The 26,402-nt window shown below is 46.6% G+C and overlaps 2 protein-coding genes across 3 annotated transcripts in view; both read left to right on the forward strand.

Moving 5' to 3' along the window:
* Positions 1–26,402, forward strand: part of LOC135829923 (uncharacterized) — a 176,955-nt gene that overhangs the window by 73,189 nt on the left and 77,364 nt on the right. The gene's annotated exons all lie outside the window — the stretch shown is intronic.
* LOC135829925 (poly [ADP-ribose] polymerase tankyrase-1-like) overlaps positions 1–26,402 on the forward strand; it is a gene marked incomplete at its 5' end in the record, with an annotated part of 35,350 nt that continues 8,948 nt past the window's right edge. For both annotated transcript variants that reach the window (XM_065342303.1, XM_065342304.1), the window contains 12 exon segments: positions 1–45; positions 328–534; positions 1,306–1,620; positions 2,883–3,047; positions 5,130–5,429; positions 8,376–8,482; positions 19,222–19,320; positions 19,894–19,992; positions 20,688–20,786; positions 21,332–21,430; positions 22,491–22,589; positions 25,818–25,916. In XM_065342303.1, the coding sequence (XP_065198375.1) occupies positions 1–45; positions 328–534; positions 1,306–1,620; positions 2,883–3,047; positions 5,130–5,429; positions 8,376–8,482; positions 19,222–19,320; positions 19,894–19,992; positions 20,688–20,786; positions 21,332–21,430; positions 22,491–22,589; positions 25,818–25,916 (1,733 nt within the window).

Raw genomic sequence — 26,402 nt, forward strand, 5'->3', positions numbered from 1 at the left:
CTCCACCGAGCAGTGATGGCAATGAAGAATCTGATATCGAAGAAGGTAAAGTTAATAGCGAATTAATACTTATGAATCATGTGTGAGCAGTTTGAAGGTCCTGCCTATTTTGAATATTTTCCAAGCACTGTTTTCCGCTTGTCCGACTTCCATAGAAGCGTGTTTGATAATTGAAAGTAGTTGCAAATGGCAATGTCCATATTGTGAATTTCCCATTTCTTTTTTTTTCGGACAGGAGTGCAAGTGTCAGTGTATGCGTGCTCCATGCAAATTGCATATAGGTGATTCTTGCTGTTTTCACTTTCCCATCTTCACATCTCGTTGAAGCTTCCTCAGAAACCCTAGCCGAAACTGATGTGACAGTTTTTGTTGATGAGGAATTTGACAAATCAATGAAGCAGGACAGCGATGATGATGGAGTTCAGGAAATCATCCTAACAACCTTGGAGGACATTGGGTTCATGGAGGAGAATATCGTTTTTGATGAAGTCCGCCCGTTCAAGCGGAGAACTTACTCTGTTGCAAAGAAGAAAAGTGAGTAACGCCCCGCTCACTCCAGTCAAGGCGTGCAAGTTGAGAAGTTCAGTTTACCCAGGCTATGTCTGTGTAGTTAAAGGCAATCACAATCATTTTAGGGATGCTGATTTCATGTCACAGCATTTTGTTGACTTTTAAAAATATCGATGTTTTTTAGAGACGATATTTGTTCATATCTCCCCCTCCCCCCCCCCCCCCCTCCTAATACGAACATACATACATTTATGCAGTGGACCGATATTTTTTATATTGAACGGTTTGTGTGTACAGGTAGGTACATAATACGTGCTGCAGTACTAGTAGTAGTACAAGTCACAAGGTTCAAGTGCCTGCATGACAGTGCATGCTGCATGGTGCACGAGCCGCGACAAGCAAGTACAAGGTGCATACCTAAAAATAGCGTATGTGAAGATCGATATTTTTTCCACCGAAATCAACGAACAGCGTCAAAACCCCCTCCCCCCTCCATATGAACGAATATCGTCTCTAAAAAACATCAATATTTACGGACGGCCCCTTAGTTCCTTTTTGACAACTTTTAACAATCACTGAGTACTTTACGGAGTCGATTGAAATATGTAGGAGAACAATTCCACTGCCCTCTTTTGAATGTCATCAAATGACGTTTGTCACTGTATGCATTGGTTTCTGATTGATTTGATCGTCAGTTTTTTGCCTGCGGATTATTCTTATGATGTGCAAAACGACCCGTTGTTTGGCTTGTTTGCGCTTGTTGTTTCGCTTGTTTGCTCTTGTTGTTACCTCCAGTTCTCATCCGCATTGTCATCGACATTGCAATTGTTAAGGTCGAAGGCAGAGAGTCAATACGCAACGCCATCATCAACAGACTGAAGCGGTTGACGCAGTCCAGGGGCAAGGTTGTGGTGGCCTTCTCCAGGAACTACAAGAGTATTGAAGTGTTCCTGCTGGTTCCCGGACGCTGTGCAATTGCTCTTCACTACACGGCAATTGTGTTCCCTGGCATTCTGGCGGGCCTGGGTGTCCTCGAGTGGAATCTGGTCGGCAGTCTGGACTTCTTCGACTTGCGTGTCCGTCCGGAGGTGCCTTCGCTTGACAATACAGGTAGGGTGGGCTTTGCCTTATCACTCACTTTTGGTGAATTTATGTTATCACTCCACTTTGCTTTCTGTCTAGTCTGTAAAATGGTGGTCAAAGCACACCAAACATCAAACTCTTCATCTAGCTGCAAGGGTTCTGTCACATTCACAAGTTTGAAACGGTCTGCAAAACGGTCTACATACTCACCGAAGTGAACTTTTGAGGGTCCATAGGTCGAATTTGACCTATATTTGACAAGTCTTAGCAAAGCGCTGATTTCAGATGGCAAACCCGGTCGTGCTCGGCTCAAACTTTGCAGCCAGGTTGCTGAGATAGTCATCGTGACGTACGTGTCAAAAAAGCGTGGGTCGCGCATATAAAGACTGCCGTGAGGAACGCTGGAAGTTTGACTGTAGCTGTGTTCACTGCATGCTGCTGCCACTGGAAACACGACAAGCGCAGGTTTATCACCACTTGGCCAAGTAACTTCGCGTTGTCAAGAAGCAGTGACGTCAGACTTCGACGGCCTATACAGAAACATGTGGCCGATAATCGTATTAAAAAAAGGAAACTTTAGCTCATCAACACAAATAGATACAGAACTCAAAATTCTACCTCCACGACAATTACATTCTACCAAGCTAGTGGTTAATAACTGGATATATTACGCTATGGTGCTATCTTAATTTTTCATATTGTTTTCAATACAAAACATGTGATTTGAACCCGCAATAACGCTTAGCATGCATTCCCCCGATACACTTCGCATACATACACACTTCCAAGTTGCTTCATGTTATGATGCTGCCGTTGAAAGCCCTGTTTGAATATAGTGGCCGGCTGTCTTTGATGGTACAGTACCGGACATGTACAGGATAGCGCCAGGCATGCCCGTCGCCAGAAACAAACAAACACACACACACACACACGCACGTACGCACACACACACACACACACACACACACACACACACACACACACACACACACACACACACACACACACAGATACGAAATAAAGCGGTGTGGACCCTAGCTAGCGCCATACGCTACTGAAGTAGCTAATTTTGCATAGCTTCCGGAATCATGCTGATTACAGATTTCTGTCCCTTCCCATTGACCAATTCCACTCATGTCTTCACCGATCAGCTCCTCTCGGGACCCCCAACTGATGAGGAGAGATGAGGCCGGGTGATTTTGGCTTGCTGGTGCATGGTTGAATGTGAACAATACCACTCGCTCCTGCACATATGTCCTCTTTGATTTATTCTTGTTTTATTGTCACAGGGATACAGCCTGTCCGTCGGCTGTTCTCTGAATTGTTTTCGAAAGGGCTTACTGATACGGAGCTTCCGAATTTAGATCTTGCTCAACCCCTGCTCAAGTCCTTGGTAGAGAAACACGAGCATGACAATGAATTCATCGACTTTCTGGGAAAGTTCATCTTGAACGGTGAGTGCTTGGTGCCATTTTCCAGATGTTCGCCAGGTGCTGATCATGATGCGTATACCAATACAGTCATCTTCGCTAATAACGACTGTGGATATAACGACAATTCGCGAATAACGACATAATTTCCATGCCCAGAGCAAAGTCCCATCCAACTGTGACACGTATAATGAGACTTCGGGTATAACGACACTTCGCGAATAAGGACACTTTTCTGATGCCCCGCCGAGTGTCGTTATAAGTAGGGCTCAAACGATTAGTCCGATTAACCGGTTGCAGACCGGTTACGAAGAATTAACGGATAACCGATAAAGATAACGGTTACGCAGTAACTTTTCAGTCAATTTTTCAAGTATCAGGTCGTTGCAAAGTATGCACTTTCGCAGGCTGTCGCACGCGTAAGCAATTTCTGGGCTGTCAACTCGGTCATATCTGGTCTCTTGGTGTGAGAGTATGTATGAATGAGCATACAAGAGAATGTACATGTGTGCATTGTACTGAATAGGGTACATTTTTTGAATGAGTATAGTCAAATATACGGTTAAAAAGGAGTCCGCCGGATTGCCGTGTCTTATAGGTTATACCCGTTAAATCGACCGTTAGCTTAGCGGTTAACCGTCAGGGGTAAAACCGTGACCGTTTGAGCCCTAGTTATAAGCCAAGTTGACTGTACCCTATTTTGGAAGAAGTGCGCACAACAGCTGAACTAGCTAACAAACACACACACACACACACACACACACACACCTGCACACACACACACACACACACATACGTATGCACACACGCACGCACACACACACACACCTTGTCTCCTAGCAACAAAAACCCAAAATGTGGGCCAAACATACCGATACTATAGTATCGGTACGTTTATGGTAGACAGGTAAAGGATTTAAAAGGGGAAATCCGGTGAAAATCTAAATTTCAGTGTCCATAGAGTTTAGGGTGTTAGTCCTACATGTCTCCGACAAAGCATACTTGAGATATTTCCGTTTGAAAAATCGAGTTTCGGGTGCGGCACCATGACATCATGCGGCCCTGACAGTCGACACCCCCCCCCCCCCCCCCCCTCTGCAACGTCATAGAGTGGAGCTAAGTCAAAAGGAGTGCGTGAAAGCAATAGTGGCCATGCTATTTCAAATGATTTGGCGACCGATAGTAGGCGGTGCAAGCGACCCCGACGACGTAACTCCATGTGAGAGTGAGGATGCAGCCATGGCTGACCTTCATGAGTTCTGTCTGGGGCTGAGAATTTCGGTATTCTGCAGAATAAATGGTCGCGCGGGCCGGTCAAGAGTGAGCACTGCTGCGTTTGCGACTGATGAAGCAGCAGCTATTGCAGATGGGGCTGATATAATTATCAGATCTCTGGAGAGCAGAGTCACGGTTGTAGACTCATCGTTGTAGCATTGATGAGGCTGGACTATTCCATGCGGAACACATCAAGATTTGTCGAGCTGAAAATTACAGGGAATGTAGTGTTCGTAACGCCGAGTCGACTGGTCTTGGTCCGAAGAAGCTGCGACAAACGGGTCCCCAATCGAACGCGTTGCGAACCTTTTGTACACATATAGGTGGTGCGGCTTTCTTGCCGAGTACCTCAATGGCTGTCTCCACCATGACCCTGTTGAACCTGACAGTATGGTACAAGGCATTCACAATTTCTTGAAATGTGGCCTTCTGCTGCACTGCTCCCGCAGCTGAGGTCGGCATCTTCGTCAGAGTTTGAAGCAGACGCAGTCCCAATAGCACTTGACAAAAGGCGGAAGAAGACTCGTTCAATTCAGGATATTTCGTTTTCTTTTTCAAGCGATCCAAGTCTCCAGGTAGCAGGTGATGGTGGCTACCTAGCAACTTGAAGTACGCAGTTACGTCTTTCTTTTCTCACCATGAAGATAGTTGTATGGGTTAGGGAAGATATTGGTATCAAGGAAATGATGAAAACACTAGCGCAAGGGCAGGGTTCCCTGCTTCGAGTCCTGGCGATGCCAGTGAGCTCTCTGAAGCTTTGTATTATGACGTTGTCACGATTGTTGTGGTTTTCTTTCTTCGTTCTTTGTATTCATTTTGTCATATGACCAGAATTGCTCTCCAGTGTTGATATAGAGCAACCGGAACCCGTCAAGGTCACAGCAGTCAGAGCAGACCCACCTGTACCCATGCCAACTAAGGAAGAAACAACAGCAGCAGCTGCATCAGCAGGATTGGCAGTGGATCCATCCAGCCCGACTGCAACAAGTCCATTGCCACTTGGACAGCAATTAGCACCACTGTCTCCACCAATGAAAAGCAGAACTGCAGGAGCAAGAAGAGGGCCTGGAGGAGGAGAAGCAGCAGGACCAGCAGCACCAGTAGCAGCAGCAGCACTTCATACTTATTCAGGTGAGTTTTGCCTAGTTGACAATCGAAGGGGTGCCTCGTGATGAGTTAGGTTGGCTATAGCAATAGCTGCTGCATGTCATACTGTACGGATAGTAAGACCGTCTACAGGTCACCCCAGCCACCCATACAGGTTCCTTCGTCCCGTTTCATCAGCTTTGTGGTGAATGAGAAATAGACTTGAATTACTTCCAAATTGGTATGCACTGAGGTGTCATGACACCAGCCATTCATCATGGCAGCATTCTTAATCAATGGAATTTGATGTATGAGTGTTTGCACGCTCATACAGATGCATGCACCCTGAAATCACATATTCCGTTTGTGGATGCGGTTTCTCCTCTTCTTGTCCCGCCCTTCTTTCCGGTCGCTTTTATATTCAACCTCCTCCTCATATCCACTGGCGTGGAGCGCCTCATTGTAGAGAGGGGCGGCCAGATTAAACCATCAGCGCAACATCACGTGGTTTAACCCTCCGTTCAGCAAAAACGTACACACTAAGGTGATGGGAAAATTCCTATGTCTCATTGATAAACACTTCCCGAAAGGCTCACCACTGAACAAAGTAATCAACAGGAACACAGTAAAGGTCAGTTATAGCTGAATGCAAAACGTCCGAAGCATTATCAATGCCAACAACAAACACATTCTCACAGCAACTACAAATCAGCGGCAACACCCTGCCAAGACTGTAGCTGTCGTAGCGCCACACAGTGCCCCCTTCATGGTGATTGCCTGTAGAGATCAATAGTGTACAAAGCGACAGTAAATGACGACAGTTTGCTTTGTTTGAATTATTTCTTGAGCATGCAGATAGTAGAACACCTCTTCTAGCACTGAGGACATGTCCGCCATCATCCTTTTAGGGTTTTTTGAAATAAACAATCTTGAATTTTTCCACTTGACCATGCTGAAATACGTCCAAACTCATACCTGCGCAGGAAAGCTCGCCCCTCCGCGATGTCTAGTCAGCAATTTCTACTCCAACACCACTTCCAACGCTGCAGAACAAAGTGTATTGTTGACTCTGACAAGGAAAAGCAGCGGTGAACACTTGTCACTCCAAACAACAAGCTTCTCCTTGCACCACCAACATTTTTCAGTGCAACATTTGATGCAAAAGTGACTGGATTTTTGCATGTAGTTTTTGAACTGCATTGAGTCAACTAATCATGAGCCACAGCTTTATGCCTCACGATGAGTTAGGTTGGCTATTGCAATAGCTGCTGCATGTCATACTGTACGAATGGCAAGACTGTCTCAGGGCTGCCACTTGCTTCGATTTTCGGAAATCGTCCGATTTTTGATCACCTGTCGGACAAACCGACCGATTTTGTTCCCAAAGAGGGACAACCGATTATTTTATTTTGAGCACTTTTTAGTTCAGTTGGCCATTTGGCGCTTCCAGGTCGCGTTTGGCCAGTCATTTCACATGACATTGTACATGTACATGTAGCTGTAAAATGCACGCGTGCTTGCATGTGTGTGGACACGGTTAAAAATGTGTCCTGGGGCCCCAACAGCAAGCCATTTCCTAAATTTATCACCGCTGGACACCCCCGGACCCCCGTCAGATTTTATCAAGTTAGTTAATGTGATGGTAGTAGCTTTAGCCTCCATTTCCCAAAAGTTCAAAGGCCCAGTTGCCAGGACCATACAGCTGTGAAGTTGGCTATTTGCCATACTTTTAGCATATTTGTCCAGTGGCTGAATGGCACACCCTTGTAGCGGTAAAAGGGTTAAAATGATTCAGAGGAGTGAAGAGGAAGGTACGGAGGCAAAATCTGGCCGCCTTGCGCTGGATTCGCTCTAGGCGGCCAAGGGCTGGAATTGAGAGCGGGGTGACAGCAATGCATGCATATTCAATTATAGGCATGAACTGTGTTTTGTGAATGAGAGAGAGATAGAGTGATTTAGTGTGTAGAGTTGATTTGAGCCTAAAGAGAATATTAACCGGGTATGGCATCAGGGACTGATGGCTAAACTCAAACACTATGCTGTCCAGGAAGCAGCACTGCGATGGTTCTCGGCGTACTTGAAAGGGCGCAGGCAGCAAGTGCGAGTTTGAGACCACTACATTAGCCTTCCTCCCTATCCCAGCAGGAGTGCCTCAGGAGTCAGTCCCGGGACCACTGCTTTTTCTGGTATACACCACCAACCTGCCTGCCGCTTTCGATAAATGCCAGCACCAGGTGCAGCCAGTTTGCCGACAACGCAGCCCTCGTCTGTTCCAGCACACCGCGAACAGCAACTGAAGAGCAGTGTGTCAGCCGCCGTTGGATGATTGGAGCGCTGGCATCTCCTAATCAACACTGCTAAAATGGAACAGAACCCCCCCCCCCCCACTATCTCCCAAGCATAGAGCTAAACAATGCACATCTCAGAAATGTCCTGCAACATCGTCACCTCGACATCATCTTTCAGCATGACCAAAGATGGACAGCCGACCTTGACTTTGTGCTGAAGAAAGCTGAAAATCATTTAAAGGCTTTGCTCAGGTCAAAAAAGCAAGCTGTGACGTGCTTTCCCAAGTCACCTTGCTTTCTGTATTGCGGCCCAGGTAGTCTTGCCAATTGTATCCATTTATAAAAAGGAAAAAACCACATTTTTCGAGTTATGACTAATGGTTCACCAAAGTAACCAGATACTATAGAGTCAGACAGAGATAATAAGGCGATCAACTCCTAAAATTATGTTCATCCTTGCACCAACAAGTACAATTGACATGCTTCACAAATCATCACTATCTGTAAGGTGGAATTTACGTCTTGTGGAACTACTTAATGTAGTGCCTAACTTTTCCATCATTTTAGCATCAACCATTTCCCTGTTTGTAAAATATCTGGTTTCACTGCCGGACCATTAGTCGTAAATCGTAAAATTTTGTCCTTCCCTCTATCCAGGTTCCTTATAGTTTAAAAATATTCACTTTGCTTGTTTCTTTATCAGAAATGCCCAGCTCAAACATGGCCAGACTGGGTGCACTCACGCAAAGAAAGAAGAAGGAACTTGCAGCATCTCAAGACAGGCCGGAATTTTTGACAACGCCGGAACGAGTGAGTTAAGAATTGTTCTATTTTTTTACCTTGGCGCGGTTCCTCATTAGTTTACGGAAAGAGGCGGAAGTTGGTAAGAATAGAGGTGTGTTCAGGTACCAAACAGATACAGGAAATATAGAGCACTCATGCTCAAATTTTCTGGGTTTGTCCAAGGGACGATGGCACGAGTGGAAGCCAGCATAGGTCAAGTTTTCACGCAAAGTTCTAGATGTCAGGATGTGTTGGAAAAGAAAGGATCTTCTTACTGAAGTCATTTGTACGGTGTCACAAGGCAATAGTCTATGGCGGGACGCAGGCCTGGACGTAGTCTACTTGTGCGATAACAAACTGGTTGGCTTCAGACAAGTACAATCAGGAGGTTTCTCAGTGGGTATGTCGCATCCCTGTGAGGTTCGCTGCCCGTCATGATCTCTCACGGCCCAACCAAATCCAACCGCCAGGCGGGCGACCAATATAGTCGACGACCCAAACTTTGTGTTCAGCGCACCTTGATTTAAACTCAACAAGAGACGGGTACTAAGTAGGAGGTTCTGAGTAGCTCAGCATATCTATCAAGTCCGGGAGGAGGAGAGTTATAAGTATTGTTGTGAAAGACATCGTTCTTTTATGCAGGAAAAACAAGGGAGAGAGAGTTTCGTCCAAATAATGGCGTGATCATTATTCTTGGAAAAGCAACTGAAATACAGGTTTTACAAGCGGCAGGCATAGTAGAGAACAGCAAAAGATCAATAGTTCAATGACAGAAAAGACAAAGAAGAAGAAGCACAAACGGAGCAAAAGGCCGGATCGGGAAAAAAAGGCCAGATCTACGTATCCGCAGAAATCGTTAGTTACATGGATCACGTCGGGGAGCCCGCTCACCCGACGTGATAGAACAGCGTTACTCCGGCGGGATGTTGTGCCGTATATTGTGCCCTTTCCGGGAATTTCACCGGCGGGCCCTTCACGGGTCACCGCGGCGTCGCTGTACCGCGCTTGCCACGCCTTCCTTTTGCGCCTTCATTTTGCGCGCGGTTCCCCGCTTTTGCGCACGCCTCTCTTTTCTTTGCACCCAGCTCTCATTCTTCTGCACTCAGCTGTCGTTCTTTTTGCGCATGGCCCTTCGTGTCTTACACGAAGCGCGAAAGGGATCATGGAAAGCAATAGGACTTCTCAGTCGTATGATTTTGCACAAAGCCTTGAGATCATTTCCAGGAAGTAAAGAACTTCCTAGAACATTCCTAGAACATTCCACGCGAGAACCTACCTGACCAGGTTCCGGCGGTGAATCACACGATGTGTCATGTCCAAGAGACATGACACCGACGTGGGATATCACGCCTAAGAAGCATGACACCTACGTGGAACAGCGCGTGCCGCTCAACCTACATGCTCAACACGTGGGACAAGACACTGGCCAAACCACGTGATAGTATAGATCGCGACAGCTCCAACGCAGAGCTGCGCACTACATAGATCCTGCTGTCACAGGACCTGTCAGACTGCGAGCGTCGCGTCCAGGACGTGACATTTCCCCGCCATTAAAGAATCACGTCCCCGTGATTGTACTCAACCAACATGATAGTCAGCGAGATACTGCGGCGGCTGCCTGTTTCGGACAGGTCGTCCCCCAGGCGCCGCGACGGGTGCATCGGGCAAGTCAACTGGAGCTGCCGGAAGCACGTCCAGTCCACCATAGGTTTCGGCACGAATACCGCCGTCATCGGCCGAATACAACACATCGGTAGCATCAGGCTCATACGACCCAGAGCCGGCAGAATCATCTACCGTCGTTAGTGGCTGTATATTGGTTGAGTCCGTGACATCCTCTCCTACTGCTGGAAGCAGATGGTCAGGCTTCACACGGCATCTCTTCAACCGGTTTACATGCACAATCTGCAGCTTAGCTGCGCCGGCGGTGTCCCGGATACGGTACACGACCTGAGAGAGCCTATTCACAATTGTAAAAGGGCCTTTCCACAATTTAGCTAGCTTACGGGCAGTGCCTGCAGGTACTGCTGGAACCAAAAGCCAGACTAAATCGCCAATTTCAAAAGAAACTGGTTTTGCACTTGCATCATACAAATGAGCTTGGTGCTGGTGTTCAGCACGGAGCCTATCACGCACCGTAGCATGTGCCTCAGCCAAACGCTCACGCAAACTCTTTGCGTGTGCTGGCTCAATAACCCCCTCAGTACGAGGTAGGCCGTACGCGACGTCCTGTGGCAAATACAGTTCGCGCCCAAACAGGAGATACGCTGGTGTGTACCCGGTACTGGATTGCTCAGTGGCACGGTATGCCATTAGCACTGCCGGCAACTGCACATCCCAGTTCCTCTGATTTTGGTCAACGTAATGCGAGAGCAGACGCTCGAGCGTTTGGTTGAATCGTTCAACAAGCCTATCCCCTGCAGGGTGGTACGCAGTAGTACGTGTCTTCTTGATGCCAAGAAGAGTGCGCACATCTTTGAACAACTTTGAATCAAAGTTGCGACCCTGATCAGTGTGCAAGCTTTCGGGTGCCCCAAAACGGGACACAAACTCACCCACGAATACAGAGGCAATACTCAGGGCATCCATTGTTGGTGATGGATACGCCTCAACCCACTTAGTAAAGTAGTTCATGACCACTAGGATATGCTTATTGCCACTTGCTGTTTCCAGAAGCCCTGGAATCAAATCCATGGCGATCCGTTCAAACGGGTAACCATTCCAGGTGACCTGCAAGGGTGCTCCATGTCCACGACCGACTGGTCTAGACCTTCTAGAGCATGACTCACAAGTACCCATCCAATCCACAACATCACGTTTCATTTGGTGCCAGTAGAATTTTGTCCGAAGCTGAGTCAGTGTTCGTTGCATTCCCACATGACCCAAGTAGTCATGGTATTCTTCCAAAAGTTTGGGGCGTATTGCTACGGGCACCACAATTTGAAATGTTGTGGATTCCAAATTGTTTGGATGCCCACTCCATGTCCGACCAACCACACCCTCCCATAAAACAAGACATTGGCGTCCTCGCCAATACTTACGGAGGTCAGGGCTCACACCCCTCAGACCAGGGTCGGCAGGACATGCTGTCAGCCACTCACGCAGACGCGCGAGGTCAGGGTCGGCTTGCTGGGCCGCAGCCCAATCGGCAAGTGACCAGTTTCGTCGTTGGACGAACAGAGTTGGAAGCTGCGATACTGAAACGGCAGCAACAGCCACAGGCTGCAACGTCTGTCGGGATAGCCCATCGGCATTGGCGTGCGCACGACCCTGGCGATACTGCACATCAAAGTCAAACTGACCCAAAAATTCCATCCAACGAGCGATAATCGCCGGTGGCTCTTTGCAAGTCTGTAAAAGCTGTAACGCTTTGTGTGCAGACCAGAAAATGTTTCCCCAGCAAATAGCAGTGAACATGTTTGAATGCCCACACTACCTCGAGCAACTCGCTTTTGGTAGAGGCATACCGGCGTTCTGCGGCAGAGGTCACCCTGCTCGCGTACGCGATTGGCCGTTCAGTTTCGTTTTCGTCAAGTTGTGACAAAACAGCGCCCAATCCAGTACCACTTGCATCCACGTCCACAATGAACGGTGGTGCATCATGACCATACCTGGGGTAAGCCAAGATAGGTGTACGAGTGAAATGTTCTTTCAGAGCCACAAAAGTGGATCTACACTGGTCGGACCAGACAAAAGAAATGTCTTGCCGGGTCAAATCAGTCAAGGGTCGTGCCACGGTTGAGAAGTCACGAATGAACCTTCTATAATAGCCACAAAACCCGAGAAATGCACGCACTTCTCCAACATTCGCCGGCCTGCCCCACGCCACAATCCGTTGGATTTTGGCGGGATCAGTGCCGACGCCTTCATGAGACACGACGGGCCCCAAGAATTCCACCTGTCGCCGCAGGAGAAAGCATTTCGAGGGTTTGAGACATAGGTTTGCCTCCAACAGACGTTGAAAGACAGCCTCTAACCGTTCGAGGTGTTCGGCAAATGTTCGGCTGAACACGATGATATCATCGAGGTAAACCAGGCAGATCTGCCACTGATAGTCCTTCAACACAATGCTCATGAGCCGTTGGAAAGAACTAGGGCCATTGCAAACTCCAAACGGCATAACCGTGAACTGGTAATGGCCGTCGGGAGTCGAGAAAGCCGTTTTCTCCTTGTCACCATCCGCCATTGGCAGCTGATGATAGCCTGAACACAAATCAAGGGTCGAGAAATACGTAGACCCATTGAGAGCGTCGAGGTATCATCGATGCGTGAAAGAGGATATGGATCCCGTTCCGTAACCGCGTTCAACTAAACCACACAGAACCAAGTCGACCCATCTTTCTTCTGGACAAGGACAATCAGTGAAGACCAAGGACTGCATGAATCTTCAACCACAGCCTGAGCCTTCATGCCCTCAACCAACTGACGGGCGGACTCTCGTGAAGCCCACGGCAAGCGCCGTGCGGCTTTAAAAATTGGACCTCGTCCATTAGTCTTGATCCGATGGTGGAGCACCGAAGGACACCCCAGCTCGGCCGAGCTCATAGAGAATACCTTCCGATAGCGAGCAACGAGGGACCTCAGTCACAACAACTCATCCTCCCTAGATGAGTCTTGCCTACCAGGCTCCTCGACACAGGGTGTCCCCTGGTCAGCCAACACTGTGTTCGTGGGGTCCAGATCCAAATCATCCTCTCCCACCACAGCCTTTCCACGTCTAGGACCTCGTCCTATATGAAGTGCAGACCATACTTCTTCGGCCCCAGGAATCACATCCTCCTGGCCTGGATGGTCACCACCGTCCCCTCCTTCTTCGTTGCTCACGCACTAGTGGCACCAACAGCATATTTGGCGGTCAGAGCATAGACCAAATAGCACTTTAAAAGATAGCGCTAGTGGCGCTAACTACACAGTGAGACAATGAATATTACCAGTATCAGACAACAGTGGGGACCATGGTACTACAATGAATATTACCAGTATCAGACAACAGTGGGGACCATGGTACTACAATGAATATTACCAGTATCAGACAACAGTGGGGACCATGGTACTACAATGAATATTACCAGTATCAGACAACAGTGGGGACCATGGTACTACAATGAATATTACCAGTATCAGACAACAGTGGGGACCATGGTACTACAATGAATATTACCAGTATCAGACAATGCATATTACCAGTATCAGACAACAGTGGGGACCACGGTACTACAATGAATATTACCAGTATCAGACAATGCATATTACCAGTATCAGACAACAGTGGGGACCACGGTACTACAATGAATATTACCAGTATCAGACAACAGTGGGGACCACGGTACTACAATGAATATTACCAGTATCAGACAACAGTGGGGACCACGGTACTACAATGAATATTACCAGTATCAGACAACAGTGGGGACCACGGTACTACAATGAATATTACCAGTATCAGACAGCAGTGGGGACCACTGTACTACAATGAATATTACCAGTATCAGACAACAGTGGGGACCACGGTACTACAATGAATATTACCAGTATCAGACAACAGTGGGGACCACGGTACTACAATGAATATTACCAGTATCAGACAGCAGTGGGGACCACTGTACTACAATGAATATTACCAGTATCAGACAACAGTGGGGACCACGGTACTACAATGAATATTACCAGTATCAGACAACAGTGGGGACCACGGTACTACAATGAATATTACCAGTATCAGACAGCAGTGGGGACCACTGTACTACAATGAATATTACCAGTATCAGACAACAGTGGGGACCACGGTACTACAATGAATATTACCAGTATCAGACAACAGTGGGGACCACGGTACTACAATGAATATTATCAGTATCAGACAACAGTGGGGACCACGGTACTACAATGAATATTACCAGTATCAGACAGCAGTGGGGACCACTGTACTACAATGAATATTACCAGTATCAGACAACAGTGGGGACCACGGTACTACAATGAATATTACCAGTATCAGACAACAGTGGGGACCATGGTACTACAATGAATATTACCAGTATCAGACAACAGTGGGGACCACGGTACTACAATGAATATTACCAGTATCAGACAACAGTGGGGACCACGGTACTACAATGAATATTACCAGTATCAGACAACAGTGGGGACCACGGTACTACAATGAATATTACCAGTATCAGACAACAGTGGGGACCACGGTACTACAATGAATATTACCAGTATCAGACAACAGTGGGGACCACGGTACCACAATGAATATTACCAGTATCAGACAACAGTGGGGACCACGGTACTACAATGAATATTACCAGTATCAGACAACAGTGGGGACCACGGTACTACAATGAATATTACCAGTATCAGACAACAGTGGGGACCACGGTACTACAATGAATATTACCAGTATCAGACAACAGTGGGGACCACGGTACTACAATGAATATTACCAGTATCAGACAACAGTGGGGACCACGGTACTACAATGAATATTACCAGTATCAGACAACAGTGGGGACCACGGTACTACAATGAATATTACCAGTATCAGACAACAGTGGGGACCACGGTACTACAATGAATATTACCAGTATCAGACAACAGTGGGGACCACGGTACTACAATGAATATTACCAGTATCAGACAACAGTGGGGACCACGGTACTACAATGAATATTACCAGTATCAGACAACAGTGGGGACCACGGTACTACAATGAATATTACCAGTATCAGACAACAGTGGGGACCACGGTACTACAATGAATATTACCAGTATCAGACAACAGTGGGGACCACGGTACTACAATGAATATTACCAGTATCAGACAACAGTGGGGACCACGGTACTACAATGAATATTACCAGTATCAGACAACAGTGGGGACCACGGTACTACAATGAATATTACCAGTACTATCAAACAACAGTGGGGACCACGGTACTACAATGTCAAAACAGTGACAACTTTCGCACATACTTCTTTTGCACGCACACTAGCGCCACTAGCGCTATCTTTTAAAGTGCTATTTGGTCTATGCTCTGACCGCCAAATATGCTGTTGGCGCCACTAGCGCTATTTTTCAAGTGCTATTTTTGCCAATGCTCTGACCGCCAAAAGTGCCGGTTATAAGGACTTGCTTACTACCTTGTTAATCAACATTGTATTCGACCTGAAGAGTAATGGAATGAAAGACCTAGTCGAAAAAATCATATGGCTTCTGTGCTTCGTGTGCTAATTATAATTAATGCAGACATGGCCAGACAACAGGGAGTTTAAGGAATTTTAAAGAATGTTATTATCCAAAATCGATTTTGGATAATGAAATCGCTGGCTACATGCGAGGGGCCCTGGCTTGAGTTCTGGTGGTGGCAGTCAATTTTTCTTCAGATTATTCTCATTTTCGTCTTTCCTTCGAACCAGTAAGTATTTTATGACTTGGGTCTCCGGCGTGCAAGTTTTGTACGGGAAGAGTGTGGGATACAGTGAGGGCAGCGTCACACCCGCCTGTGTGGATTCACAGGAAGTGCGAGTTACGAAGTCTGAAGGGGATGTTGAACGGTCTCTGCTGGGATGAGGGCTGCACCATACCTCAGTGGTTAGAGCATTCTGGCTACAAGCTACGGTCCTCGATCCGCGTCCTGGTGGTGATAGTCAATTATTTCTCCAGATTTTTCCCGTTTTCGTCTTTCCCTCAAACCAGTGTGTAATAATTATAGGTTAGTGCATGGTAGGGAGGGCCTTATGGCTTGTTAGTGCCCGAGATGTTAGCTGGTGCCTCGTAGCGTGTCCTGTGGAGCCGCACGCGGTCGGCAATGGAGAAATGGTTGCGGATAATCCACTCTATGGCCGAGGCAACGGAATCGAAAATGGCTGGGCTGGAGCGAAGCCCAAACGGCAGCACCCGCTCATAATAGTAGCTGCCTTGCCAGAATATGCCGAGTAGTGAGTGGTCTTCGGCACGAACTGGGATTTGCCGAAATGCACTTTTGATGTCCAGCTTTGCGAGGTACACCGGCTGAGGTGAGGACATAATAGACTCGATTGCATCGTCGATACTGATGTAGTGCAGGGAAAACTGGTCAGCTGGAACTCCGTCGTTCACACTATTACTGGCGGGGCTAGCGAGATGGTGAATCATACGAAGCTTGCCGTTCTTCTTCGGTACCGCACCGACACCAGAACAGCGCATGAAGGTGAACGCATGAAGGTGAACGAGGCTGCACTAAAAGGACCAGCAGTTTCGCCACGCTGGCAAGAAGCATAAAACTGGTCAGAAATAAAGGACGCACAAGCAGCAGAAGATGGCAGATTAGCAGACTGGACAGAAACGCCGCGTGAAGCGGTGAAACCTATGCTACAGCCATAGCGCAGCCCGTTTAGCACATAGGAAGCAAATTCTTTATCGGGGTGATGACGCAATAGAAGCTCAAAACGAGAGACATGCAAAGGGGTATGTACAGAGGAATTAGTAATGTGAGGGGGAAGAACATTATGTACACATGCAACAGCTATTGGTTGCTAAGGCTGGGATTGCAATCCAGAACTACTGGGCTGGTCGCTGACCTTTGCCGGAACACTTGCTGCGGGGTGGTCCTTGCCACAGCGGTTGCAGATGTGGGCGAACCGGCAATTTGACCAGCTACATCTGCCAAGGTTAAAGTTTCGGCAGATGACGGCATCTATGCCTGGCCTTGCCTGTGATGCACAGCTGCCATGTATGTATGTCAATCGTATCAAAGCGCTTGCCAGGTTGTGAAGCAACAAACCTTCGAAGTTGCTGGTCATACATAAGCCAAGCCTCTGCAAAATACTGCCTGTTGGCCGCCAAGATCATGCACTGGTATGACAGGAGTTCTGCTGTGCGGTGGGGTGCATTGCTGATCGCAACATGCATATACAGAGACCATGCTTCTAACCAAGTGGCGATATTGTGCACACGTCTACGAACCGGGCAAGTGGTGTTCACCTCTACGACTTCCAGTGCACCCTCGGATGAACTGGATCTGAGCTCGAACGACTTATTGCTATCAACTGCCCCCAAGATCTCAGGCAACAATTGGTCGAAGTCCACAACCTCACCTTGCAATATCCTATCCTGCGCCGACTTTGGGACGTGCAGATTTCCAGCGTGAGGCGGTGTGGAGCACGCAGCACTCACGCCAATGTCGGATGACGCAGCTGGTGGCGCTGGTGACGCACTTGGCTGTGACAGAAGAGAGGCTCCAACCTCGTCTGTGATGGCAGAACGAACTTCAGCCCGAATAAGTTCACGAATACCAGTCGGATCCAAGGTGAGCGGGGATCGGCGAACACCTCGCATGTATCCACAGTGGGTTCGGCAGAGTCGTTTGCTGAAGATTGAGTTGGACCCAGGTTTTCTCGCTCCATGTCGTCCAGCAATCTCTGAACCAGAATGGATTTCTTTCCGGTGGTCAGCAGACCTCGATCGTCCAGCTCGGCTCACAGTTCTGCCACCCGCATCCGATGCACAATAGCCGACATTGTTTCAGGCACCAACAGTACGAGCTGAACACAATCGAAGCGTCTGGCTAATTAGTTACTCAAAGCTACCACAAGCTAGAAGCCAAACTCAGAGAGCTGAAAAATTCAGTGCTGCCAAACCGTCCAATTTTTCGGACAGTGTCCGATTTTTGAAGGCTCTTCCGAAAACCGGTCCGAAAAAGGAAACGTCCGAAAAGCAGCCAAAAATGTCAGGGATTAGTACTTTCCTATGCAGAAGTCCTGTAAGGCTGTATTTTCATTTTTCAGCGCAACTGAAGGCACAAATCACAGTACTTGTACAGTAAAAAGGCTAGCGCATACTCATGCATTACAAAATTCATGACAACTTCGGGGGTGCCATATCGGTTACCATGCCAACGAAGCGAATTTTCATGGTATTTTGAGCGTTATTTTGAATTCTTTGGAAAAAATTGTTGAGGAGAAAAATTCGCACCATGTGGCCAGTCTTGGCGGTGAACATGGTGAAGAGTGTCCGATTTTGGGCGAAAATTATTTGGCAGCACAGAAAATTTGATGCTGGCACAAGCTAAAAGTCACCACTAATTAGACTTCGAAGTGAAGCCAACAGCAAGAAAGAAAGAGAAAGTTCAAAGGAAGCAGTTGTGTGACGTCAGGCTAAGCGCGCCCAAATCCATGCGCTGGCAGTGTAAGTGCAGTGAGCAAAAGTCAAAGGAAGCAGTTGTGTGACGTCAGGCTAAGCGTGCCCAAATCTATGCGCTGGCAGTGTGAGTGCAGTGCGCAATGCACTGATGCAGCGGTGCGTGGCACATGCAAACATGGCAGTGTGATCGGTGGATGCTAACACACACAAACTACATTACTGCGACAAAAATAAATTTGACGAAGAAGGACACGTACACATGAGAAAAAAAGAGAGAAATAATGGAAACAGCTGACCTGCATGACTTGAACGAAATGAGGTTGACATAGACAAGACGAGGTTGACATAGATGAGATGAGGTTGACATAGACGAGACGAGGTTGAAGACGAGACGAGGATTACTGACGAGGAGATGAATGGCGGTTGAGGGCGACTAGGACGAACTCAAGTTCTCAATTACTAGCCCCGAATGAAAGTTCTACTGTACAAAATGAGACGATTTGTGTGATAAACTGTGATTTTGTCTACTGTGGCATTATTCTCTCCATAGCTATACGTTCATCTACCATTATGATTATGAACTACTGCGCAACTTATTGAGTGTTTTTCCTGTACCAATGATTCTTGCCTGTGCTTCCAGGGTAAAGACACTCCGTTGCACCATGCCGCCAAGCAAGGCAATATCGACATTTGCAAATCCCTGCTCGAAGCTGGTGCCGACAAGGACATTCAGAATAGTGTAAGAGCACAGTTTTTGAGTGTTGTGCATGGTGATTTGTATGTTCTGTCTTTGCACTATATACACAATGCATACAGTAAAGCAGTTAGTTTCTCTGACCCTGACGTAATTGGAATCTCGTCATGACCTGCAACACAGTTTCATGTACTGACTGGAAGTCAGTTCAAAGTGCGCGCCTACAAGCAGAATTACATGAAATGCGGAAATTGGACAATAACGTTGGCCAAAGGCCTCCTGTCTAATTGAACATGATCAATTACATTCCGCTTCATCGAAAGCTCATGCCAATATTTCGCTTAGAAACACCCTCGACATGCAGCTAGATTGACTTTCACATTGCTTATTGGTTTGGATTCTATGGATGGTGACTCACAACTTGTCAATTACTAGCCCCGGATGAGAGTTAGTTCAAATGTACAATATGAGACGAGGTGTTAGATAATTTTCACTTTGTTCACTGTTGCATTCCACTGTGCATTGTTTTGAGTTGATCTACTATTGTTTTCCTGTAATCTCATATCCAACGTAATGAGAACCTTTTCGTGAGCTGTTGCCCTTTGCCTGTGTTTCCAGAGTGGCAACACACCATTGCACTATGCTGTCTGGTATGGAAGAGCCGATGTTTTCCATACCTTGCTCGAAGCTGGTGCCAAGATAGACATCCAGAATAGTGTAAGAGCACAGTTTTTGAGTGTTGTGCATGGTGATACATACAGTAAGAATATAGAGTAAAATATTAGTTTCTCTGGCCCCGACCTAATTGGAATTTTTCATGACCTGAACTGCGTCTCTGGCCTTGCCCTTCAGCGCACGGTGAAGTCGGCGCAGGTTCTCCGCATGCGAAAACCCAAAGTCCCTGGTTGTTGCCTAGAACATCTTTTTGAAGATCAGCCATTCTTCAAGCTGCCCGGCAAACTGTGGCAGATCCCACCAGCTTGCCTGGCCATATAGCCTTTCATATGTTGCTGTGATCAAGTGTCCGAGGACTTCTGCGTGTATACCGCTGCCAATATAGCTCCAACAAGCTGTGTGATGTCAGACTGCGGCTGCTACGTAACAGCTGACTGTGGCGGCTGTTGCTGATCTACTGCAAGACTGTGTACTGTGGCTCTCAGTGGCGTGTCCAGGATTTTATTGAGGGGAGGGGGGGGGGGGGGGTTGCGGCCGGGATGGGGTGGGGAACCCCCGAATGAAAGTTCAAATGTACAAAATGAAACAATGCGTGAGAGAGGTTTTGACTTTGTTGACTGTTTCATTCCACTCTCCATTGTTATGACTGCGTTGATCTACAATTATTGTGATTGTGATCAAATATGTAAGTTATTGAGTACTTTTCGTGGACCCCTGTTTCTTTCCTGTGCTTTCAGGCTGGTGACACTCCATTGCACTGTGCCACCAAGCAATGCAATATCGACATTTGCAAAACCCTGCTCGGTGCCGGTGCCGAGAAGGACATCCAGAATATGGTAAGAGTACAGTTTCGAGTGTAGTGCCTGGTGTACATGCATGTACTGTATTCACTCTTTACCCAATACGTACAGTAAAGCACTTGTTCCTCTGACCCTGTCCCAACTGGAATCTTGTCATGACCTGAACATTATATATTCATACTCTAACTCGAAGCCAGTTAAAAGTCCACCGGAACATGTGGAATTATATCAAAGACGGAACTGGGGAAGAACCTTTGGGCAAAATCCTGCTGTCTACTTGAAATTGGTCAATTTAATTCCGTTTCGTACTATGCTCATGCAAAGGTTTTGCATGTTTACGCTCTCAACAGCTACTAGCTTGGATTCACTGGATGATCACTCATAAATTGTCAATTGCTAGCCCTGAGTGAAAGTTCAAACGTACAAAATTAGACGATGTGTGGGATAAATTGTGAATTTGTCAACTGTTGCATTCTACTCTCCACTGTTATGACTGCGTTGATCCGCACTTGTGATTGTGATCTAATATGTAACTTATTGAGTACTTTTCGTGGACCCCTGTTTCTTTCCTGTGCTTCCAGGATGGTGACACTCCGTTGCACTGTGCCGTCAAGCAATGCCATATCCCAATTTGCGAAACCCTGCTCGATGTCGGTGCCGAGAAGGACATCCAGAATTGGGTAAGAGTACAATTTCGAGTGTAGTGCCTGGTGTACATGCATGTACTGTTTTCACTCTTTACCCAATACGTACAGTAAAACAAATGTTTCTCTGACCCTGTCCCAACTGGAATCTGGTCATGACCTGAACACATTTTTTTATGTACTGACTCGAAGCTAGTTAAAAGTTCAACGCAACAAGTGGAATAATATCAAAGACGGAACTGGGGAAGAACTTTTGGGCAAAATCCTGCTGTCTACTTGAAATTAGTCAATTTAATTCCGTTTCATACTACAGTAAAACCTGTAATGGCGACCACTCGGATATGGCGACTACTCGACCATGGCGACCACTTTTCCTTGTCACGGACGCATTCACATTCAAAACACCTCGGATAAGGCTACCACTCGCTCAACGCGACCGGCGACCACCCACCCGGGACCGCGTTGCACAGTGCTAGTACATGTAAATGTACGCATTGCATGGTGCACCATGCATGGTAGATCTACACATCAGTGCAGGAAGTGTAGATGTACATGGTGCATGCACGACATTTGACAGGTCTGAGGACCCCAGGCACATAAGTCGTGCTAGAGTAGCATAGGTGTGTGCAATGCACTGATCAAAATGATGTATCACAATCATGTGGACATGGTCACATGACCCACTGAACCTGGATAAGAAGACCACCTGGCCACGGCGACCACTTTTTCTCGTCCCTTGAGACCTTAGACAGGTTTCACTGTATGCTCATGCAAAGGTTTTGCATGTTTACGCTCTCAACATTCAAATAGATTGAGCGTCCCGAGTCGTTTTCACCTTGCTTACTAGCTTGGATTCACTGGATGATCACTCATAAATTGTCAATTGCTAGCCCTGAGTGAAAGTTCAAACGTACAAAACGAGACGATGTGTGGGATAAACAGTTTTCTCTGTGTGTGGGATAAATTGTGAATTTGTCAACTGTTGCATTCTACTCTCCACTGTTATGACTGCGTTGATCTGCACTTGTGATTGTGATCTAATATGTAACTTATTGAGTACTCTTCGTGGACCCCTGTTTCTTTCCTGTGCTTTCAGGATGGTGACACTCCGTTGCACTGTGCCGTCGAACAATGCAATATCCATATTTGCAAAGCCCTGCTCGAAGCTGGTGCCGACAAGGACATCCAGAATAGTGTAAGAGCACAGTTTTTGAGTGTTGTGCACGGTGATTTGTATGTTCTGTCTTTGCACTATATACACAATGCATACAGTAAAACAGTTAGTTTCTCTGACCCTGACGTAATTGGAATCTCGTCATGACCTGCAACACAGTTTCATGTACTGACTGGAAGTCAGTTCAAAGTGCGCGCCTACAAGCAGAATTACATGAAATGCGGAAATTGGACACGTCAGGCGAAATTACTGGTCAGTCGGCGTCACGCATTTTTCACAAAAATTTGCGTTTCACCTGCTGGGAGAGTATGCGTGTACTCGAGTCTCATCCTGAGCGGTACCCTTTCCAACGGCCAAAGAGAGTTGGAAAGCTTGTGTCTTTGTGGGTAACCTGAACATTTGGGCTCATGCAAAATCGATTTTGCACCGATTTTGGGATTTCCCCACAACTTTTTGCGTCCGCAAAAATGTTGTGCTGGACCGCATTCCTGTCACTTCGCAGTGGCTTTTGGTTGGTGCAGTTTGTATCCCACCCTCCCACCCCTGACTTCTGGGTGTGTGTTTATCGATATATTATCGTATTGGTTTTTCTTATTGGCCATGTGGCTGTTGCAGTTACGACTGCTTTTCTTTTTTAGTTAAAAAACGTAGGGGTGGTGTGTGCGTCGTGGGCCATTGTATGGTTACATACAGCTTCAGATTGTATGGCTAGTGACAGGGGGGTTGAGTCTGCAGGGGAAGAATACAGTGATTGAACTGAAGCTGGATGATGACCGTGTGGTGAGTGTGTGGGGGGTTCGAGATGCCGTCCTGGGGCAGGGATGTCGGTCCTTTAGCTTGGACGGTTGTTGTTACATTCATTGTAACATTTTGTCGTTTTCTGTGTGTTTTGCTGTGCGACTAAGTAGCAGCAGTGTCTTGTGCTAATTTTTCTTATGATATCAGGCCCTACGCGTACAATTATTCAAAAAAAAGAAAAAAGAAAAAAGAAAAAAAGAAATATCAGGAAGGAGATATAATAATATCAATAATAAAGCCATTGCCGAGCCACCGTGCTCACAGCAGCGGTTGAGTACACGTTTTTTTCTTCTTTTTTTCAGCTCCAGTATAGCTGTAGTTTTCATTGCAAAGCCGTCCTCGATTGTTGTGTTCGTTGGTGAAACGAAGTGGACATTCAATCATGAAGGCAGAGGACATAGAAGCCTGATTGGAGTTTCTCGTGGCATAGGACGGCCACACAGAGACACTTTGGGATTTTCTGAATATAAAATGCCGTACGCACGATGCTGAGATCAATTTGTGCGATATCAAATTGTTTGTGATCTACCACATCGAGCAGAACGGGATCCAAACACAAGCTTACCGACGGTTAGGCTGCCGACCTGACTGGACAAATGATCCCTGGCTTCACCAGACGCCAGACGTCGGACACCATGTCCTTTGCCGCGACGTCCATCTCCAAAAAGAACTCCATCTTCGTCGTGAAAAGGCTTGAAATACTCAATATTCAACCGAGATTCGCGGTCTCACCCTTTCTCAGATCGAATCATTTTTTGTTGTAGCAGTTGCAGGGCAGATCCCCGCCACTACTTCAACAGAAGATGGCTCCAAAGCATACCTGGAACAAGCCATATCGAGGTTGCAAGCCACCCCTCTCAGCACTTTTTTTGAAGAAATTTTGAAATTTCAATGGTGGAAGATATACTATGAAGAGAATTTCAAAAAGTATATTTCGCGGAGCGATCGCTCAACCTACGTCATTCAAACTTTCCAGGATGGTTCAGACGTACATGCTAGGCATGGAACCACAGAAGATGATATCATAGCTGACACACAGAGTCACACACACAGCAGATTCGTGTGCACAGATACTAAATTAGTGGACGTCGTCATCTTCTTCCCGCTGATCTCAAATGTACGATGACGTGCTATTTCGCCTGACGATAACGTTGGCCAAAGGCCTCCTGTCTACTTGAACACCGTCAATTTCACTCCATTTCATAGCAGACTCGTCGCACCGACTTTGGAGGTGGGCGGCCATGGAAGGGGGGTCCGTGGGCCCTCCCCGGGAAAAATTTCAAAAATTGAAGCCAATTGCAAGCATTTCCGGGAATTTGGTGCCATTTCAGTGTAACTACAATGAAAGACTTTTTGATTCTGTAACAAGCCAAGAAGACGCTACGATCGGGGACAAGAATTCTTCATTATCCTCTCCCGGGAAAATATTTAAAACATTGAAGGCAAATGCAAGCATTTTCAGGCATTTGGTGCAATTTCAGTGTAACTAGTGCAATGAAAGACTTTATTGTTCTGCAATAAACCAGGATCGGGGACAAGGATTCTTCATTATTTGCCACGTTTGGGCTGAGCTGTGATCTTCGCGCTTAGTTGCAGTGTGCTCCAAAACAAAACAAAAACAAAAAAAGCCGAAAAAGTGCCGGCTGTGACGGCCTTGCATAGTATGCTCATGCCCAAATCTCGTTCGTTAACCCATTGAACGCTGATGACGTCTATAGACGTCATTGAAAGTGCCCCCCACGCGCGGGATGACGTCTATAGACGTCATGGGATATAGTGATTTCTGGCACTGTCTAGTGTGGAAATGCACTGTTAGTCAGTTGGATCATGATCCTGCCTCTTGTACGATAGGTCGTTGATACGAATCCAGCTTGGAAACACTACGCGTCTTTTTTTCTTCTCTTTTCAGCGATCTTTCAGCTGCAATTTCACGCATTTGGCGTATTTCACGCAATTTGAGCAAACTTGCGTCCCCTATTGTGAGGCGCTATTCTTTTTGGGGACTGTATCGATTCTTTCACCATGTAGTTGATAGTCTTGGCAATCATTTCCAAAATATTTGAGAACCCCAGTTGCCAGAACCCTGTAGTTTTAGAACTTGCTATTGGCCCTGTTTTTAGCATTTTATATGCAGAGTACCATAGGCAAGGCCCAGTAGCGCTGAATGGGTTAACACTCTCTACCTGCATATAGATTGAGGAACTTAAGTCGGTTTCACATTGCCTACTAGCTTGGATTCCATGGATGGTGACTCACAAGTTGTCAATTACTAGCCCCGAATAAGAGTTTGAATGTACAAGATGAGACGATGTGTGAGACAACTTGTGATTTTGTCAACTGTTGCATTACAATCTCCATAGCTAAACGTTCATCTGCCATTGTGATTGTGAACTTTTGTGCAACTTATTGAGAATTTTTCCCTGGACCAATGCTTCTTGACTGTGCTTCCAGGGTAAAGACACTCCGTTGCACAAAGCCGTCAAGCAAGGCAATATCTACATTTTCAAATCCCTGCTCGAAGCTGGTGCCGACAAGGACATCCAGAATAGTGTAAGAGCACAGTTTTTGAGTGTTGTGCACGGTGATTTGTATGTTCTGTCTTTGCACTATACAAAATGCATACAGTAAAACAGTTAGTTTCTCTGACCCTGACGTAATTGGAATCTCGTCATGACCTGCAACACAGTTTCATGTACTGACTGGAAGTCAGTTCAAAGTGCGCGCCTACAAGCAGAATTACATGAAATGCGGAAATTGGACAATAACGTTGGCCAAAGGCCTCCTGTCTAATTGAACATGATCAATTACATTCCGCTTCATCGAAAGCTCATGCCAATATTTCGCTTAGAAACACCCTCGACATGCAGCTAGATTGACTTTCACATTGCTTACTGGTTTGGATTCTATGGATGGTGACTCACAACTTGTCAATTACTAGCCCCGGATGAGAGTTATTTCAAATGTACAATATGCGACGAGGTGTTAGATAATTTTCACTTTGTTCACTGTTGCATTCCACTGTGCATTGTTTTGAGT

The sequence above is a fragment of the Sycon ciliatum genome, chromosome 13 (genome assembly GCF_964019385.1).
Source record: "Sycon ciliatum chromosome 13, ocSycCili1.1, whole genome shotgun sequence".
NCBI classification, from domain to species: domain Eukaryota; kingdom Metazoa; phylum Porifera; class Calcarea; order Leucosolenida; family Sycettidae; genus Sycon; species Sycon ciliatum.